We start from the raw sequence: 21,847 nt of genomic DNA on the forward strand, positions 1-21,847 counted from the left end.
GTACAATTTATCAGTGTCTTATTTTCTCACTTACAGTTTTGTTGTAATATATCACCCAAGTTTCTGGAGACTTACTACATATTCTTGCAAGAGTTCTATAATTTTACTTTATTTTTTTAAGTTTATTCATTTATTTTGAGAGTGAGTGAGAGAATCCCAAACAGGCTCTGTGCTCTCAGCACAGAGCCCAATGCAGGGCTTCATCCCACAAACCGTGAGATCATGACCTGAGCCAAAATCAAGAGTCAGTCACTCAACTGACAGAGCTACCCAGGGGCCTCAGAGTTCTGTAATCTTTGCTCTTAATTTAGGTGTCTTATTCAACTTGGATTAATTTTTTGTATGATATGAGATAGAGGCCTAAATTCATTCTTTTGCATGTGGGTATTACATTATTTCAGCACCATTTATTGGAAAGACAACAGACATGCTTTGTTTTATTGTGTTTTGCTCTCTTGCACTGTGTAGATACTGTGTATTTTTTTTTTTTAAGAAAATTTTTTTAGTGTTTATTTTTGACAGAGAGAGAGACAGAGAATGAGTGGGGGAGGGCTGGAGACAGAGAGGGAGAGACACAGAATCCGAAGCAGGCTCCAGGCTCCGAGCTGTCAGCACAGAGCCTGATGTGGGGCTCAAACTCACAGACTGCGAGATCATGACCTGAGCCGAAGTCGGACACTCAACTGACTGAGCCACCCAAGTGCCCCTGTGTATTTCTTTTTTAATGTTTATTTATTTTTGAAAGAGAGAAAGAGCACGAGCAGAGGAAGGGCAGAGAGAGGAGGGAGACAGAGAATCCAAAGTAGGCTCCATGCTGTCAGTGCAGAGCCCAACGTGGGGCTCAAACTGGGAGACCATGACCTGAGCCCAAATCAAGTTGAATGCCCAACTGAAAAAGTCACCCAGGTGCCCCTAGGTACTGTGTTGTTTTTGTTTTGTTTTGTTTTTGTTTTTAACAAATTGAAGGTGTATGGCAATCCTGCCTCAAGCAAGTCTATCGGCACCATTTTCTCAACAGCATTTGCTCACTTTGTTTCTCTGTCACATTTTGGCGATTTTTGAAAAATTTGTAGTTTTCTATAATGTTATTTGTTATGATCTGTGATCAGTAATTATAACTAGCTGAAAGTTTAGGTGATACTTAGCATTTTTTAGCAATAACGTATTTTTAGGGACGTCTGAGTGGCTCAGTTGGTTGAGTATCCAACTCTTGATTTTGGCTTGGGTCATGATTCTGGGTTGGTGGGATCAAGCCCCGAGATGGGCCCCATGCTTAGCATGGAGCCTGCTTAAGATTCTCTCTCTCTCTCTCTCTCTCTCTCTCTCTCTCTCTCTCCCAACTCATGCTCCCTCTCTAAGGTAAAAAATAAGTAAATAAAAATTTAAAACTTCTAAAAAATAGTTATTAAAAAAAACTTTAATGTTTGTTTATTTTTGAGAGAGAAAGACGGTGTGAGTAGGGGAGAGGCAGAGAGAGGGAGACAGAATCTGAAGCAGGTTCCAGGCTCTGAGCTGTCAACACAGAGCCTGATGTGGGGCTCGAACTCATGAACCAAGAGATCATGACCTGAGCCAAAGTCAGACGCTTAACCAACTGAACCATCCAGATGCCCCCCAAAATAGTTATTTTTAAATTAAGGTGTGTTTTTAGACCTCATGGCATTGCACACACTTAGTAGACTGCCGCATAGTCTAGACAAAACTTGTATATGCACTGGGGAACCAAAATATTCATTTGACTCTATTTATTGTGATGTTTACTTTATTGCAGTGGTCTGGAACCAAACCCACAGCATCTTCAAGGTTTGCTTGTATTCTTTCCTCACCAAATTGTCTTGGAATCTTTGTCAAAATTCAAATGACCATAAATGTAAGGGTTTATTTCGGGCCACCCAATTCAATTCCACTGATCATTGCCTACCCTTATGGGAGTATCACACCATTTTGATCACTGTAGTTTTATAGCAAGTTTTAAATTTAGCAAACATAACTCCTACTTTGTTCTTTTTCAAGACAGTATGGCTCTTCTGGGTCCTTTGCATTTCTGTGCACATTTTAGGTTCAGTTTTGTTGATTTTTGTAAAAAAAAAAAAAAAAAAAAAAAAAAAAAAACAGTTGAGATTTTGATAGCTTGTGAATTGAATCTGTAGGTCAATTTAGACAAGATTGCCATTTTAACCATATTAAGTCCTTTGTTTATGAACATGACTGTCTTTCCTTGTGTTTAGATCATCTTTTGTTTTCAAATAATGTCTTTTAGTTTTCAGTAAGTCTATTCCTTTTTAAATTTTTTTCCTAAGTGGTTTTTTTTTTTTGATGCTATTGTGAATAGAATTGCTTTCTTAATTTCATTTTTGTGTTTTCACTGTAGTGTATAGAAATGCAATTGATCTATTATATGTGTCGATCTTGTATTTTGTTACCTTGCTGGACTGGTTTTTTCTACCTTGTTTTTAGTAAATTCTTTTTTATTTTCTACATAGAGGTTTACCTTGTCAATATCTTGTCATTTTTTAATAAGTTATTTTTGTTGATTCTGATTTCAATAATCTGAAAGACCTTTGCATTTAGGTTGATAGAAAATTCTTATTCTCATTTCCTGTCAGGTACATACACAATTATTTAATTTTCCTTAAGATGCCTTGTGTACAGCAGAAATCCTAGTGCAAAAATAAGGATGTGATTCCGAGTTTAGGGTTCCTGAAAATAGGTGTTACCTTATAGATACTGAACATAATTGTCACTTATAATGTTACATTTCTAGTTGGATAACTTTTATCTATTTTGTCTTGTTTGTATTTTGAAGGTACTAGACACCTGGATTTAATTTATAGGAGATCGTTAGCCAAAGGTATAGAATGTGCCAGGACAGAGTCATAGAAGTAAGTTGTATACTGTGGGAACAATCTGACTCTACTAGTTAGTAGGAAAAACCTAGTTACTCCATTAAATACACAGAGAAGTCTTGGTGGTTTTTGAGAATTAGTTATCAGGCATTTGACATGAGCAAATATGGTCTTTGAATGAATGGTGGTTAAAAACTCTGGGTGGTTCTGGTTTGGTGAAGAGCTAACTAGTTGTGTGACCTTTGGGAAATAATTTAACTCTTAGTTTCTGTTTCTACCTCTGTGAAAACGATGAGGTATGTCTGAGTGATTGCTAAAGTTCTACTCAGGCATAAATTTCAGCATTCCCTCTGTATCTGCTCTTATAGTTGCATATAGATTGACTGTTAGTCTCTAAATAGACTTTCCCCACACAAAGTTAGAAACATCTCCCAACTATCTTTAATATGCACATAAGTTGAGGATCACTGCTTTATAGACTTAAAAGATTAAGGGCAGCTTGATGTCAAGTAATTTTTTCATGCTCTGATATTTTAAAAATGATGAAATGGAATGATGGTTATGGAAATAACAAGAATGAGGTAACAAATTATTTTATGATTTATGGAGTAACTTGGTATGTTACATTATTGAATCCGAAGAACAATTCTGTGAAACTAGGAAAGTGCTATTATCCCCATTTAGCAAATGATGAAATTGAAGTTCAGAGAAATTAAGTGACTTGCTCAAAGTTTCTGTACTAATAAAAAAAAAAAAATGGAGTCTGGAACTATATGCACATCTGGCACCTTTCCTATTAACCCATCAGTTAGGATTATGTAGGATAAATAATCTCAGATTCTTAGCCCTTCCATTATGTGTTTACTGGTCTTTGAAGTTGGATAATTACCTACTTAGATTTAGAAGATTGAATAATCTAAAGCTGTGGGTCTTTATTGATCCTTAAGCTACTAACATCTTTATAATTTTTCTCTATGTATTTTCAATTATGGGTATCTGGCCACTGTGATGGAAAACAAATTGGGTAGGGGGGCAGGGTAAAACTAATTTCAAAATATGGTAATCACTTGCGTTGCCACATAAAGAATAATTATGTATTCACTTGGCTTGTTCTTCTTGGTGGTAATTGCTGCAGATAGCACGGAGAGGACACAAGCATCAATTTTCCCTTTGTGTTAATGGTGATTGATTTAACTTGTTATGCATCCCTTCCAATTTACCCACTTCGCTACCTTTTTTTCCAATCAAGGTTGGAAGAACTAATTCATGAGTGCTATAGTACTTTGTGTTTTATGCTGTACAATTGCTTGTATATGTGGGTAGAACCGTCTATTCTTTGGAGCAATAACTTTGGATTTTTTTCTCTTTTTCTTTTCCTTTTGGTCACTGTGGCTGTGGTTCCTATTAGTGCTTTGAATTCATGCATTTTCATGCCTAACTATTCCTGGCAACTACCCAGTTAATCATCAATGAGCTGGGCTTTGGAAGTGGTGCTTTGTGGTTGAGTGACTACGAAGGCTTAATTCTCTCTTTCCTGTCCCTTTAAGAATCTCAGAACTGGATCTCTGGGGAAGACTTGCACTTAAGTCTATATTAACCCTTTTGCTTTTCAACTTTGGACTTTTGTGGAAACGTGGGACAGACTAGCTATGGTATTCTTACCTGTCTTGGGACAGATAACTGAGAATTCTAAGAAAGATCACCTTGAGGAAGTCTGTTTCCTTACATAACTGATGCTTTTAGAATAAATATTGGACATTGTCTATTCCTATTGGTTCACTGTGCTTTCTCTCCCTTTAGCCCCCCAGGTTCGCCCAATAGTCTTGGCTACTTCCCTACAGCTGCTAATCTTAGCGGTGTCCCTCCACAGCCTGGCACGGTGGTCAGAATGCAGGGCCTGGCCTACAATACTGGAGTTAAGGAAATTCTTAACTTCTTCCAAGGTTACCAGGTCAGTAGCTTGAAGAAGAAAATACACAGTGCCCTTATTACTTAAGTTGATTTGCCTAAAGAATGCAGCCAGGAAAGAGCAGATTTTCTGAACCTCATGTGTGCATATGCTAATAGGTTTGCTTATAGAGGCAAAAAGAACCAGAGGCAAAGTCAGGGGGACTAGTTTTGAGTGCTATTTTTTCTTTTAATTTTTTTTTTAATGTTTATTTATTTTTGAGATGGAGAGAGACAGAGCATGAACGGGGGAAGGTCAGAGAGAGGGAGACACAGAATCTGAAGCAGGCTCCAGGCTCCGGGCTGTCAGCACAGAACCCCACGCGGGGCTCGAACTCACGGACTGTGAGATCATGACCTGAGCCGAAGTCAGACGCCCAACTGACCGAGCCACCCAGGCGCCCCTTGAGTGCTATTTTCAAACTCACCCATTTGACAAGATTAGGACTTTTCCAGGCTACTCTAATTGTCTCAATATAATCTGTTGGTGCTCTTTTTGAAAATTGGGCTACTTTGGGAAAGCTCTTCAGGGTACACAGCAATGTGGGTCTTTTCATCTAGAATAGGATTGGCTAAGAAGGAGTTTTCCTCTAATTCTTGACTACCCCCCCCCCCCCAAAAAAAGTACTTAAACATGCAATTTGAGTATGTAAAAAGTAGTCAAGGCCTCTCTACCTAACCTGGAAAAAACAAAGGAGACTCAATGAATCTTTAGATGCTAACTCATTAAAATGAGCTGTAGGATATTTGGTGAGCCTTATATGAAATGATCTGTGATAATTCTTGTGAAACGAATGTTGGCTCTTACCAACTTTTTCTGCCACTGCCTATGTCCATCAATTGTTTTCCAACTCAAGTTACGAAATGAGATGTTTCTTGGTAAACTCTATAAGAGCTCTGTAAGAGTGAGCAAAATCTCCTCATTGCCATCTCCTCTGAGCAGAGACCTTTCTTTCCTTGAATCACATAATTACCTAGAACCCAAATTCCTTTCTTGCAATACCTAAAAATCAGTATCTTGAAACTCTTTTATTGTATTAATAGCAAAAATTATCTTTCTTCTTGAAGCTGAACTTTGCTTGAGTCTCTAGAGCCGAGAAGTATTTATGGACATAATCATCAAACCTAAAATAGGCCTTGAGCATTTACAGTACAGAGTTGTAAGGATTATGCCTACAGAGTCTGTTTCACCATTGGAATGGGTTTACAAGCTTGGTGTCCATGAATCCTGGAGGATTGTGGAGCTCGTCTAAAATTATCTCCGTGGGGCTGCCCCAAGCCTACCAAGTTATTGTAATGTTCTTATAGGCTTTTAAAATTGAAAGTGTATTTTCTGGCAAATGAAGAATATCTAATGAAGGTTAGACAAAAGTTATTTTTTGTTATTGCCTGGCTTAACACATTCATACCGGAAGTAAGAGGTCTTTAGAGATCAGTAGATCTTTTCCCCTTATCTATGGGAGAAAACATTCCAAGACACCCAGTGGATGCCTGAAATTGCAGATAGAATCAAACCCTGTAATTTCTTTTTTCCTATCCCTACCTACCTGTGATAAATTCTAATTCAAAGACAGAGATTAACAATAATAAAGCAGAACTGTAATAAAAGGGATGCGAATGTGGTCATTCTCTCTCAAAATATCTTACTGTACTACATTTACCCTTGTTGTGATGATGTGAAAAGATAAAATGCCTGTGTGGTAAGATGAAGTGAGGTGAATGACGTACACATCGTGATGTAGTGTTAGGATTGTGTTAGGATCATTTGCTTCTGGTCAGTCAAGGGTAACTGAAACTGCTGATAAGGGGGACTATTGTACATACTTTGCTTCTTCCCTAAACCATTATGCTGCCTATTGGGAGCTCTTGCAAGGGGGGAAACAGTTACTCTAAACTTCACATAAGATTCATGAGATTCTGAAAGGAATAGAGAATTTTACTGAAGGCTATTGAGGAGGTTGCTTAATAAACTTTTGAGTTTGTGTTTTCTCCCAGTGTTTTCCAATTCTGGAAAGTACAAGCAAAGTTTCAGGCTCTAAAAGTCAGCTGATTTTCTATTTTGAAGTCAATTAATTTTCTATTTTGTTTTGACTGGTCAACATTTAGCTTTGCAATGACTAGAATTAAGAGGTCATACACATAAATTGGTTGTGAGATTAAGCAAAATTGCTCTTATTATGAAGTGTTCTCTGGCTGGCTTTTGTGGGTATTCTACCAGAAACAAGTAAAAGCAGTTATTTCTAGATTTATAGCTACAAGATTGATGTGCTTCAAAGTTGCAGTTTATAGCAGTTTACCTTCTAGTATCTTCTAGGGAATCATTGAAGGCTGGAGTAGAGTTATCTGGTATAATCAGAAGTAAGAAGATCGTACAAAATTATTTGATCTCAAGGAATTTGGCCTTCATTGCTGAAGTGCTTGGAGTTCATGACCTGGTTCAACCAATTAGGATTACGTAGGAACTAGGAGCACCTGTCTGGTTCAATCAGTAGACCATGCGACTGTTGATCCCAGGGTTGTGAGTTCAAGCCCCACATTGAGCATAAAGCTTCCTTAAAAAAAAGAAAAGAAAAAGATTATATATAAACCTCACTTATCAAATTAAGTATATCAAATTATTCCAATGTCTTTAGTAATTTGAGTTTTAAGGCAGTTACAAAATCCAAAATCTTTTGTATCCTAATTTTATATAACTCTTACATGAAGGCTCATACATTCAGTCTTTGAGAGTCCATGTCTATTTTTTTGTTTGTTTTCTTTTTTTTTAATGGTTTTGTTTTATAAGTTTTTATTTATTTTTGAAAGAGAGAAAGAGAGAGAATGAATCACAAGCTTGATTGAATGAATCACACAGGGCTTGAAACCGTGACCCTGAGATAATGACCTGAGCTGAGATCAAGACTCGGATACTTATGGGACTGAGCCACCCAGGTGCCCCAAGAGTCTGTGTCTTCTTATTTTTTTCTGTCCTTAATTATTTTGGTAACAGTCCCTAGCTATAGGAATCCGGATTGGGTGTAGATTTACCATAAGACAAAATCAGTAGAGTGTGACTTAAAACCATGTTCTCTTAAGTATATTTTGTATTTATTTTTATTTACAGTGTATTCATTGCTGTTGATGTATTGGGAGGTTTTCATTTTATTTCTGGTTATGTAATATATTCATATAATAAAGCAAATACTTAGTAATAATTGGTTGAGTGAAATCTCTTGATAGTTTCCAATTCTGCCTTCTAAAAAACATCTCAAGGGGCGCCTGGGTGGCGCAGTCGGTTAAGCGTCCGACTTCAGCCAGGTCACGATCTCGCGGTCCGTGAGTTCGAGCCCCGCGTCGGGCTCTGGGCTGACGGCTCAGAGCCTGGAGCCTGTTTCCGATTCTGTGTCTCCCTCTCTCTCTGCCCCTCCCCTGTTCATGCTCTGTCTCTCTCTGTCCCAAAAATAAATAAACGTTGAAAAAAAAAATTTTTTTTTTAAAATTAAAAAAAATAAAAAACATCTCAAGATAATAATGGCATATGTCATTTCCTATAAACATTATATTTAAACATAATTTTTGGATACGTTTCTCCTACCCTTAGCAAAATTCCTTCTACTTCGACGTAATTTTTCCATACTTCACACTTGGTGGTAGTGGGGAAGGGGGTATGAAGCCAGAGAGGGCAAGGATTTACAAAAAGGGAAGAATTCTGATGTCCAAAACAAAATGCAGCACATGGGTTCTGCTATCAATTTTGTAATTTTGTAGGGGCACCTGTCTGGCTCAGTCAGAAGAGCATGCTACCCTTGATCTCAGATTTGTGAGTTTGAGCCCCACGTTGGGTGTAGGGAATACTAAAATAAAGAAATAGGTAAACTTTTAAAAAATCTGTGATTTTATAAAGTTAAAGTGCCTGGGTTGGGCCCATTTTGGTAAATGAGATTTATAGAATGAGGACTGAATACATGAAGACAAACTACCATGAAAATATTTGATCAGGAGAATGTCATTCTGGTCGTGAAAATAAACCTGTATCTATATTTGATGGGCCTCTTATTCTGGACTCTCTGGTCTCCTTACATAATTCTTATAACTTGATTTGCCATTTGCTTTATCCTTTACTGTTAATGCTTTGCATTTTTAATGGTTTTAGTTTTTGTTTTTTCTCAGAATACTGACTTTAATCAGTATCTCTTTAAGCCTCTTGCCGCTATTATGTTTATCTGCTGTCTGCTTGAGAGAATTAGGTTGATATTACAAATACAATATTTAAAGTTCACAGAGTTGCTTGCAGATGCTGGGCTTATTGGACAATACTTTGCAAATAGTTGGTACTCAAACTGTTTTATATCTAGTCACACCTGTGATATCATGGAAACTATTGTTAGCACGATCTGACGTGTTTGTTGTTTATTGTGTTATGGGTTCTTTATCCCTGTGTTCACTCTAACTAACCCCTTCCCTAAAAGAAGGTTTTATTAAGTAGGAAGTGGTGACTTGGGATTAGTTGTTACATATGTGGCTCTTACCAGCATTTGAGCTGTTTCCTACATTCTAAATGTCGTATAGTACTGTCCGTAGATCTATTCAGTTGAAATGCTAATCATCCATAGTGGCAGTTTGTCCATCTTATGATCCTGTTTGTTCTAACTTGCATTGTAGTACGCAGCCGATGATGGACTTGTACACACAAATGACCAGGCCAGGACTCTACCCAAAGAATGGGTTTGTATTTAAGGGCCCCAGCAGTTAGACCATCCTCAGAAAAGAAGGTAAGGCGCTATGATGTGAAAGCTCAATCATAAAGGGCCAAATAGAGATCGAGAATCTGAATGTATTTTTTATGAGTCGCGTAAGAAGTTCCCCCTTTTCTTTAGTATGATGTAGGAATGACAGAGATTCTGGAAGAATTGGGAGACTGTAATTCAGTGTGTCATCCAAGGAGACAGTATCTTAGAAACATTTATGGATCGTAGTTGTATGTTATTTGGGGGTAAGGGAAAACTTGTCAATTTAGAAATTCATTTGCTAGATTTAACGTGGAATACAGTTTGGGTATGCTTTTTTGTTTTAATTTAGGTAAAAATCATAACAATCTACCATTTAAAAAAAATTTTTTTTAACATGTATTTACTTTTGAGAGAGAGACAGAACATGAGTGGGGGAGGGGCAGAGGGAGGGAGACACAGAATCAGAAGCAGGCTCCAGGCTCTGAGCTGTCAGCACAGAGCCTGATGCAGGGCTCTAACACACGAACGGTGAGATCATGACCTGAGCTGAAGTAGAACACTTAACTGACTGAGCCACCCAGGCACCGCCCCTAAAATCCATCATTATTATAAGTACACAATTCAGTGGCAGTATATTCATAACATGTGCAACCAGCACGTCTATCTAGTTCCAAAACACTTTCATCACCCCAAAAGAAAACCCCAAACCCATTAAGCAGTATCTCCCTATTTTCCTTCCCCATAGACCCTGGAAACACCATTCCTGTCTGCGTGGATTTGCCTTTAGTGCATATTTCATAAAAATGGAATCCTACAATATGTGGCCCTTTTGTGTCTGGCTTCTTTCACTTCCCAAGTTTTTGAGGTTCATCCTTGTTGGAGCCTGTATCAGTACTTCCTTTCTTTTCATTGTTGAATAACATTCCATTATATGGATAGACCGCATTTTTTATTCATTCCTCTTTTGATAGACATTTGAGTTGTTTCTGCCTTCTTGCTATTGTAAATAGTGCTGATATGAACATTTACGTACAAAGATTTGAGTACCTGTTTTTTAATTCTCTTGGGTATGTATCTAGGAGTGGAATCACAGAGTCCTATGGTAATTCTGTTGAGTGGACTTTTTTCCCATTTCATTTTTTTTAATGGTGGTAAAGTATACATAACATAAAGTATACATAACATAAAATTAACCATTTTTAAGTGTATGGTTCAGTGGCATTAAGTACAGTCACATTATTATGTAACCATCACCACCATCTATTGTCATCATCTCAAACTGACACTCCCCTCTTCCCTCACACCCTGGCAACTACCTTTCTACTTCCTGTTTCTATACATTTGACTATTCTAGGTAACTCAAAAATGGAATAACCTAATATTTGTCTTTTCATGATTAGCTTATTTCCATTAGCATAATTTTTTTTTTAATGTTTATTTTTGAGACAGAGCATGAGCAGAAGAGGGGTGGAAAGAGAGGGAGACACAGAATCCAAGGCAGGCTCCAGGCTCTGAGCTGTCAGCATAGAGCCCGACGCAAGGCTTGAACTCATCAACCACAAGATCATGACCTGAGCCGAAGTCGGACGCTCAACCGCCTGAGCCACCCATGTACCCCCATTAGCATAATGTTTTTAAGGTTCATTGTCTAAATCTAGAGTAAAGGAATCCTGATAGTTTTTGAAAATAGTTTTTTAATTGGTAACCGTTTCTTAAAGGATATTGGCTTTCATTAACTAACTTGAACTTAAATAAAAACTTCGGGGGTGGGGTGGGGCACATGGGTGGTTCAGTGGGTTAAGCGTCTAACTTCCACTCAGGTCAGATCTCATAGTTTATAAGTACGAGTCCCACATCAAGCTCTCTGCTGTCAGCACAGAGCCCACTGCAGATCCTCTGTCTCCCTCTTGCTCTGCCCCTACCCTACTTGCAAGCGTCCTCCCTCCCTCCCTCTCTCCCTCCCTCTCTCTCTCTCAAAGATAAACATTTAAAAAATACACACATACATACATACTTGGAAGGGAAAAAAAGGATACTGGGTTTCTGTGTGAGCTTGCTCTAGAGATGGCATTGTGGGGACATGGTCAGGAATTGCTGTAACTTAATTCCTTCATTTTTTGTTGTTGTTGTTGTTGTTGGATTTGGTTTCCTGGTATGCCACTTTAAAATTTTGTTACTGGGGCACCTGGGTGGCTCAGTCAGTTGAGCGTCCGACTTCGGCTCAGATCATGATCTCATGGCTCGTGAGTTCAAGCCCTGTGTCGGGCTCTGTGCTGACACCTAGGAGCCTGGAGCCTGTTTCGGATTCTGTGTCTCCCTCTCTCCCTGTCTCTCTCTCACTCTCTCTCTCTCAAGAATAAATTAAACATTAAAATAAAATAAAATTTTGTTACCATTTTCATGGCTGAGGACCCTATGGGCCTTAACTATATGAGTTCTAAATTGGAAAGTGTGGTTGCCAATAGTACAATATTGTCCTTGAGAAATGACAATTGGGGTCTTAGGCTCTCGTTCTGAAGTTGTAGAAACCCCAGTTCTGGGATGGAAGTGATGATTCTCTGCTATTTTCTGTGAGATTTCAAGGTATCTTGGGTACTAAAGAACATTGTGCCCAGATACTTTGCAGTGGGTATGGGGTATTTTCTAGTTTAGTTCACAGGAATGAGAGCACATTATTCTAGCCTTTTGATACTCTTTTTGATCCATACTTCGTCATTTGAAATGTTCTTTATTCAGCTTCTTAATGCTGTTTATGAACGTGATAAGCATATTCTTCTGTATCATAAAATGAATATATTGAATGAGAAATGACTAGAGGGGTGACTGGGTGGTTCAGTCAGTTGAGTGTCTGACTTCAGGCACTCCCAGGGTCATGATCTTGGGGTTCCTGGGTTCAAGCCCCTCGTGGGACTTTGTGCTGACAGTGGGGAGCCTGCTTCAGATCGTCTCCTTCCTTCTTTCTCTCTGCTCCTCCCCTGCTTGCACACACGCTCTCAAAAATAAATAAACATTAAAATCTTTAAAAAGAAAAAGAAGAAATGACTAGACGTGGAACTTTGTTCTTTTTTAAACATGTTACTTACTTTGAGAGCGCATGTGCGCATGCACACATACGAGACAGGGAGGAGGAGAGAGAGGGAGAGAGAGAATCCCAAGTAGTCTTATGGGCTATCAGTGCAGAGCCCCATACAGGGCTCTATCTCACCAATGGCAAGATCATGACCTGATCTGAGATCAAGAGTAGGATGCTTAACCAACTGAGCCACCCAGGCACCTCAGAGCTTTTTGTTATTATATGAGAAATGTCCTAACTTGACTATAACCATTACTCAACTCTGATTCTATCTTTTTTTTTTTTTCAACGTTTATTTATTTTTGGGATAGAGAGACAGAGCATGAACGGGGGAGGGGCAGAGAGAGAGGGAGACACAGAATCGGAAACAGGCTCCAGGCTCTGAGCCATCAGCCCAGAGCCTGACGCGGGGCTCGAACTCCCAGACCGCGAGATCGTGACCTGGCTGAAGTCGGACGCTTAACCGACTGCGCCACCCAGGCGCCCCTAACTCTGATTCTATCTTATGTTTATATATTTGAAGTCATGATAGAAATATCAGGTGCTCTGTTAAAATCCAGGTGTTTGCATTTATTATTATAAAATCAGATTGATCTACTTTTATATTGAAATTTAAAAAAAATTCACATGGAGTACTGACTGAAACACCTGGCTAAGTTATCAGTTATTTAATGATCTCAGCGATCCTGGGAGGTAAGGATCATAAAAGTATTGTGTGCTCATTGTAAAGAATTTGGAACATACAGACAGGTGCAAAGAAGTCACTAATAATTCCACCCTCCAGAAATAACCATAATGAATATTTTCTTTCAGATTCTTTTTTGTACGTCCTTATGCAATTTGGACCCCATTTATTTCCCTTTAACCTTCTCGTGTGGCTATATATTTTTTCTCATCATCTATATTAATAATCAAATTTATCATCACTAGTCATCTCTTAAACATCACTAGAATGCCTTATGCTCTGTAAGCAATTTTATATCTCCAGTGCCATTTAAGTCTCATTGCAGCACTGTGAGGCATCAGGGCAGGTACCCATGGCTCCATGTGACAGATGAGGAAATGAAACCCAGAGAGGCTGGGTAACTTTCTGAGTCCTACAGTTAATGACCAAGCTGACTAAAGATACATCACCTTGAGTTTCAGTCTTGGTGCTCTTTTCTACTAAGCAAATAAGAGCCTGGCAGAGTAAGTACTTATAGTGGGATGGATGGTGGCCCCAAATAAATGTCCGCATCCTAATCCCTGGAACCTGTGACTATTACCTTATCTGGCAAAAAAAAAAAAAAAAAGTAAGGATCTTGAGGGGAGTTTATCCTGGATTATGTGGGTGGGCCCTTAATGCAATTATAAAAGAAGCAGAAATAGGGGCACCTGGGCAGCACAGTCAGTGGAGCACAGGACTCTTGATCTCAGGGTCATGAGTTCAAGCTTTCACACTGGGTATGGAGCCTACTTAAAAAAAAAAGGGCAGTGGGGAGGAGACCAGATGGACACAGGAGAAGAGGAGGCAATATGACCATGGAGGCAGAGATTTAAATAATACAGACATAAGCCAGGGATCACCTGCAACCATTGAAAGGTGGAGAAGGCAAAGAATTGTTCCCTAGGGCCTCTGGAGGATGTACATCCTGGCTGACACCTTGATTTCTGGCCGCCAGATATGTGAGAGAAGTTTCTGTTTTAAGTCATCAAATTACATTATTTTTTACAGCAATGACAGGAAACTAGCAACAGTACTTGAAAAATTTATTGAAAGCATGATGCCATTACTGGTTATGGAGTCAGATAAAGGTAGCCAAAGCCCATGATAAGGTCTGATAAAGAAGTTTCAGTATTCTGCCTTCTTGTATAGCCAACATTTGTCAGCTAACCCAAGAATTAATCTAGGTATGCCTCTTTTTTTATCATAAAAGATCCCCAACGACTGCTCACAAGCTGTTGAAGATGCCCTCTTGGGAAGGAGGTTTGATGGCTGTCTGGAAAAAAATGCCTCCTCAAAAGGCCAGAGTTCTTGTTTGTATCCCCAACTCCCTCACCATAAGCTCCAAGTGTAACTCTCCTAGTGTGTTGGGGAGGGGGGGGGGCAGGACCAGCTCATAAATTTGTCAACAAATGCTTGGCTATAAACATATTTTGCATACATATGGAGAGACAGTTCTTCAGAGGTAACATTTTCCTATTCTGTAAAATGCACATAACATCACTTCTTCATATGTGACTTAACTTTTCTAGGTAAGAATCAGGTGGGTTAATGAGCGTAAGCAAGTTTTACAAACTATAAAGTTATGCATATAGACAAATAACTACTTTATTGCTATGATTACAATAATCAATACAGAAGCAATGTTGATGACTATTATCTATGCTCCAGACATTGTTCAGATTTCACCAATTTCTCCATTAATGTTCTTTTTCATTTCCATGATCTAGTTCCATGATCCAATCTATGAATCCATGTTGCAGTTACTTGGCCTGTCTCCTTAGTATCCTCTAGTCCATGTTAGTTTCTCAGTCTTTGCTTATTTTTCATGACCTTGACAATTTTCAGGTATTCTGCTTTTGAGGTATTTTGTGGGCTATCCTTGATTTTGAATTTGTTAGATGCTTTTTTGGCAATTATACTGGGGTAATGAGTATTGGGAAAGAATAATACCATGGAGGTGAAGTGCACATCCTATCACATAATATCTGGGATGCTATTACCTACATAACATTACTGGCAGTGTAATCTTGATCATTTGCTGAATGTCTTAGTTCATTCTGGCTGCCGTAACACAATTCCATGGACTGGGTGTTTTATAAATAACAAACCTCTAATTTCTCACAGTTCTAGAGGCAGGGAGGTCCAAGATGAAGTGTTAACATTTTCCTTTGCTTTTTTGTGAGAACTTTTGTCTATACTGGGTATTTTTGGAAGTTCTTGTGATGTGTTAAGCCTGGTATTTTCACAACAGCTAGGTTTTAAGGAAAAACAAAAGAATACCCAACAATCAAACAAAAACCATGCAGCTTTCATTTGGAGAGTATCTTTTATACCTGGCCTCTTAAGTATATAGTTTAGGTTACTTTGTAGTTCGAAAATTATCTGTCTTGCACTATCAACAATAGCCAAATTATGGAAAGAGCTCAAATGTCCATCGACTGATGAATGGATAAAAAAGATGAGTTGTGTGTGTGTGTGTGTGTGTGTGTGTGTGTGTGTGTGTGTGTGTGTGTACTGGAATATTACTCGGTGATCAAAAAGAATGAAATCTGGCCATTTGCAACAACACAGATGGAACTAGAGTGTATTATGCTAAGCAAAATAAGTCAGAGAACAACAAACATGATTTCACTCCTATGATGAATTTAAGATACAAACAGATGAACATAAAGGAAAGGAAGCAAAAATAATATAAAAACAGGGAGATAAACCATAAAAGACTCAAATACAGAGAACAAACTGAGAGTTGCTGGCGGGGTGGGAGGTGGGGGATGGACTAAATGGGTGATGGGCATTAAGGAGGATTTGAGATGGGATGAGCACTGGGTGTTATATGTAACTAATGAATCACTAAATTCTATTTCTGAAATTATTATTACACTATATGTTAACTAACTGGGATTTAAATTTTTTAAAAATGATATGTCTTTTGTATTATATAATTATTTGTTTGGACCAATATAGTGACTAATATTTTAGTTTCTGGCCAAAATATTCAAGATGTTTCTTGGATAAATGAGATTTTTTAAATGAAACAAGATTTTACTTTATTTCTCTTTCAGCTAGTATTTATAATAGTGGGCAGCAACAGCTACCTAAATGCCGATTAGTGATTTAAGTGACAAAAAGGCTATCAAAACATTTTTCTTTGATTAAAGAATCTGAGTTATGGGTTTTATTTTACCTATTATATAAGGAAAAAGAAACTATTTCTTTGTCCTAACAAAGAAATCTCACAAATGACTTAATTTTTTTAGAAAAGAGATGTCAAAATTACTACAAGGAAATAAAATATTACAACTAATCAGAATTGCAGGGTTTTTAAGGGGTTTAGCTTCATTTCATAAGACGTAACCCCAGTTGGTGAAATCCAGTTTTCTTAAATGATTTCTTTGTACATGGTACTTTCAATGTCCGTGTACAAAAAAACATTTTTTAACACAGATCTTACTGGAAAGAGATTTGTGAATATTTGCAGTTGTAACTTCAAAATTGTCTTTGCATAATAGTTTCTTTATACTTTTACTCTTTTCTGCAGCTAAGGGAAAATAGGAAACATTGGTTGTTTTTTGTTTGTTTTGGGGGTTTTTGTTGTTTTGAGGGGGAGTTGAAGGTTTTGTGGGGTTTGTCTTTTGTTAACAGCTTGAAGTCTAAAGTTTGATTACTAAACACTAAAATTCCATTGGATACTACTGGGATTAAAAAGCAAGGGGCACCTGGGTGGCTTAGTCAGTTGAGCGTCCGACTTCCACTCAGGTCATGATGTCACGGTTTGTTAGTTCGAGCCCCAAATCAGGCTCTGTGCTGACAGCTCAGGGCCTGGAGCCTGCTTCGGATTCTGCGTCCCCCTCTCTCTCTGCCCCTCCCCTGCTCATGTTCTGTCTCTCAAAAGTGAATAAACACTAAAAAAAAAAAGGCAGGCTTCAGAGGTGAGTGGGTCGCTCAGTCAAGCATCTGACTTCAGCTCAGGGACTTCAAGATCCATATCAGGCTCCACACTGAGGGTGTAGAGCCTGTTTGGGATTCTCTCTCTGCCCCTTCCATATGCACGTGCACTCTTTCTTGCTTTTCTCTCTCAAAATAAGCTGAAAAAAAAAACAGGCTTGAGAAAGCTAAACTTTTCATTTTTTTCAGACTTTTCTACGTTTTCACAGAATATGAAGGTATAGTTTTCAGCATATACATTGGTTCCTTATTAGAATGATAATATGAGCTGGGAATGGGAAAGGTTTTATTTATTGACTCTGATAACAGGCCCATGGTTGACTGACTTGACTGGATCCAAGGGCTTGCTCTTTCCAAACTGTCTCTGTAGGGTACCTCCAGCAACTCTTGGCTTACATCCTTCCATCTTAAATCCAGAGGCAGGCCAGGAATTGAGGTTATTTGGCCTGGCTTAGGTCCATTTCAGAAAGCACTGTGGCCAGGAACATGCAGGGCTCTGATTGGCCATGTCTGTGTCACTTGTTGGGCTCAGTTGTAAAGTTGCTTCATTATGGGTTTAAGATTAGGTTATGGGACAGTTATTTAAGGACAATTCAGATGCTATTGCCAAAAGAAGAATATAGTAGATCTTGGACAATTGTGTTGGTAGATCATTGATAGAGATTTTATTTGTACTTCGTAACCAAGGGGAAACTTGCGTGTCCTGTGTTTTACACTAAGTACTAAATTACAGTCACTTTGTAAACCACATTTTAAGAATGATTTCTAACAAGTATTTCCGTTTTATAAATACCTGATTCTAAATTTGTATCAATTTTAGAGTCTATTATTAAAGCAAATCTAACCTTGACCATGATTTCAAACTGGCCATATGAACAGATCTGAACTCTGAAGAACCATTTTTATGTCTACCTGCAGTCCAGTTTCTCATCTACTTGTGAAAGCATGCACAATGCCAAAAGTTTTCACTTTAAAGTTTTTGTGTGGTGGGGTACCTGGGTGGCTTGGTCAGTAGGGCAACCAACTCTTGATTTCACTCAGGTCATGATCTTGCAGCTCGTGAATTCGAGTCCCGCGTCGGGCTCTGTGCTGATGGTGCACAGCCTGCTTTGTTTTCCCTCTCTCCGCCTCTCTCTCTCTCTCACACAATGAATGAATGTATGTATGTATGTATGTATGTGTTTTTGTGTGGTGTATAAGTGAAATAGCATAACGGAACCAATTTGTGTTCAAATTCTGCACCTGCCGATGACTACATTAATTGCGCTGTGCCTCTGTTTCTCCATCTGTATGATGGGAATAGCATGGTAATCTTTATAGGATGGTTGTGCAGATGAATGAATTCACATAAAGGTTGTCTATCAACTGTTCACTGAAAGAGTTGATGTTTCCTATAATGTCATGCCTCATTGCTTCTTATTGACTCAAATATTTTTGTTTCATATATGAAATTTCTTATACTAGACTTTAATTTTCAAAAATTGTCTTAATGGTTTTAATAATGGCATCAAGCCTCTTAATATCAGAAGAATTGCTATGATGGGGTGCCTGAGTGGCTCAGTCAGTTGAGCTCTTGATTTCAGCTCAGGGTGTGATCCCAGGGTCATGGGATCGAGCCCCATGTCAGGCTCTGTGCTGAGCATAGAGTCTTCTTGTGGTTTCTCTCTCTCTCCCTGTGTCCCTCTCCCCAGCTTGCATGTGTGCACGCACACTCTCTCTCTCTCTCTCTCTTCCAAATAAAAATTAAAAACACAACAAAACAAAAAAACGCTGTTGTAACTTGAGGACCCAGACTGAGGAATGTCTGTATGTATAGACATTGTGAAATAGTCACTCCACAAAGGAGCTGAGTAAAGTATGGAGGTGCAAACATACACATCATCAACAAATGGTAACACAAGGGAGGGAGCTGTGGGAATGCCAGTTACCACGTAAATTTCATCTGCCAACACTGCTCCTTGAGAACTTGCTGTAGAAACCCCAACTATGTGTAAAATAACGGCTTCGGATTCTGTGTCTCCCTTTCTCTCTGCCCCTCCTCTGCTCATGCTCGGTCTCTATCTCAAAAATAAATAAAACATTAAAAAGAAAAAAAGAATCCCAACTATGTGTAAAATAAAATTGTGGCCCCCCTCCCGGCTTTTGTGGGGGGGGGCGCCTTTTGTAATTCGAAATCGTTTTATTATAGCTGCCAATAATTGAAAATTTAGAGACTGTAATATTTCCTTTTATTGTCTTGTGTTGTTTTTTTCAGTGTTTGAAAGATGTATGGTGATCCCGAAACCGTCAGATATATCAACTTCTAGCAACTTCAGGGGAAGTTTGTCTACACTCAGGCTGCAGTATTTTCAGCAAACGTGATTGGACAGTGGGCCTGTGCCCTATCTTTTGGTAGAGAAAAAAATTTGAGCCAATGAAGCCAAATCCTTCTAGCAAGCAGCATGCCTGGCTCCTTGCTGATTGCAAATAGGCATTTAAAATGTGAATTGGAAATTGAGTGACTCTAATACTTCCAGCTAACGTGGCATCATAGGTGTTTCCTAAGTTTTAAGTCTTGGACAAAAAATACTAGTGTCTACCGTCTCCATCAGGAACTCTGTTGTGGAAGCTTCATTTGTGTGTTTCCATTTTTCTATCTCCATCTCCCTATCTTCTGCACGAGTGTGCCCTCTTACTAAGTAATTCAAGAATAAGATCTTGGAATACTTGAGTCACAAACTGAAGAAATAAAACTATTCTCCCACTATCTTGGCCATCATGGTGTCTTATAGTTAAAAACGAATGAAAATGATTTTTAAAACACCTTGGGATAAATTAGAAGATATTGTACACCCACTGCAAAACATACATGGCTTAAAAGTTGCATCTTTTTTCTCAGCAGGTACCAGTTGTAAATAATGAACTAGGGGCCAAAATGCAAAACCAAAAATGAAGCAGCTATGTGTAGCTAGTAATTTCTAGTTTAAACTGTAACTGAACATTGTGGCTTCAAATGTATTATTTTATATTGTACTTTTCCCATTACTGATGGTTTGGACTTTAATAAGAGATATTCCATAGTTTTTAATATCGCAAAATGAGAATATTTGAACAGTGTATTCTAGAAAGCAATATACTAACTGAAGTGAATGCTTGTATATATTAAGATATAGCCTTAAACCTTTCTCTCTAATGCCTTAACTGTCAAATAATTAAAACTTTTAAAAGCATAGGATTAGAGTCAGCATGCTGGGCTGAGAAGTAAACACTGAAGCGGTTAGAGCAGTTACTGATGCTGTCAGCGTTTAGCACTATGTGTTTAGCTGTGTGTATGCTACAAAAGTGCAATATTAGACACTAGCTAGCTAGTACTGCTGCCTCATGGAACTCCAAAGAGGAAAACAGGATTTGATTAAGTAAGTGCACATGTGTCTTTAAGTTCCTCCTATTGTCCTTGGCTTGGATGCAATGCCATGCAGATTTATGTGGCTGCTATTTTTTATTTACTTTGCATTACTTTAATTAACACCTTGAATGGAGAGCCAAACCTTCCCTCTTCACTTGACCAGCAATGGCCCTTTAACTGCAGTAGGAAAAAAGAAAAAACAAAAAACCTTTTTGTGTGAAAACTGGTGACAACTGGCACTTAGGATCAGAAAAAGAGTTGTTTATACTTGATGCCTTAAGATGCTGTCTGCCCAAAGCTCTGAAAGCCTTAAAGATAGTAATACTTAACTACAATACTACTGAGAGTTTTCATAGAATTGTTACATTTGATAATAAAACATGCCTGTTTAATCTCAAAGTGTGTATTCTTTTTTATTACTGAAACGGTTAGGGTCATGGAAAGGGTGTGGGTAAGCCATCTTTTCCTGAGGTGGTAAGGTTTTTCCCTAAGTTTGCTATAAGGATTTGCTTGCACTCTCTCTCTCTAAATAAATAAACTTAAAAAAAAAATGTTTAGGGGCACCTGGATGGCTCAGGAGGTTAAGCCTCCGACTTTGGCTCAGGTGTCATGATCTCACAGTTAGTGAGTTCAAGCCCTGTGTCATGCACTGTGCTGACCACTTAGAGCCTGGAGCCCGCTCCGGATTCTGTCTCCCTCTCTCTCTCTGCCCCTCCCCCACTCACACTCTCACTTTCTCTCTCTCTCTCCTTCAAAAATAAACGTTAAAATTTTTTTTAACGTTTATTTTGAGAGCATGTGTGTGCACACGTGAGTGCAGGGGAGGGGAAGAGAGAATCTCAAGCAGGATCCTTGCTATCGGCGCAGAGCCCATCTCGGGGCTCCATTTCATAAGAATCGTGAGATCATGACCTGGGCCGAAATTGGAGACTCTTACTCAATTGACTGAGCCACCGGGGCACCCCTTCAAATCAAATTCTATCCATTCTTCAAGTCTTTCCTGAGTGGTGCTACTTCAGAGCTGTATATATTGTCAGTATCACTTGACATATATAATCTTGTTAACAGAGCACAAGTGTGTCAGTTCTGAATTTAGGTTATAACCTCGTGGACAGGAAGTATGCCTCTATTTCCCTCTGTTTAGCACATTTCTATTCACTCAATTAGCCCTTATTAAGCATTCACCGAATGAAGTTTAGTTCACCTGGGAAAGTCCCAGTCCTTGCCAATATCATT

General features: G+C 38.6%; 1 protein-coding gene across 5 annotated transcripts in view; it reads left to right on the forward strand.

Moving 5' to 3' along the window:
- Positions 1-21,010, forward strand: part of ESRP1 (epithelial splicing regulatory protein 1) — a 64,953-nt gene extending 43,943 nt beyond the window's left edge. For 2 of the 5 annotated variants that reach the window (XM_040494005.1, XM_040494002.1), the window contains exons 14-16: positions 4,647-4,797; positions 9,435-9,544; positions 19,481-21,010. In XM_040494005.1, coding sequence (XP_040349939.1) covers positions 4,647-4,797; positions 9,435-9,509 — 226 coding nt within the window. In that variant the 3' untranslated portion in view covers positions 9,510-9,544; positions 19,481-21,010. The remainder of the gene's footprint in view (positions 1-4,646; positions 4,798-9,434; positions 9,545-19,480) is intronic. The other 3 variants (XM_040494003.1, XM_040494004.1, XM_040494006.1) reach the window with 3 other exon arrangements.
- The last annotated feature ends 837 nt before the right edge of the window (positions 21,011-21,847 follow it).

Source organism: Herpailurus yagouaroundi, unplaced genomic scaffold, assembly GCF_014898765.1.
Source record: "Herpailurus yagouaroundi ecotype Mexico unplaced genomic scaffold, PumYag 186, whole genome shotgun sequence".
NCBI lineage: Eukaryota > Metazoa > Chordata > Mammalia > Carnivora > Felidae > Herpailurus > Herpailurus yagouaroundi.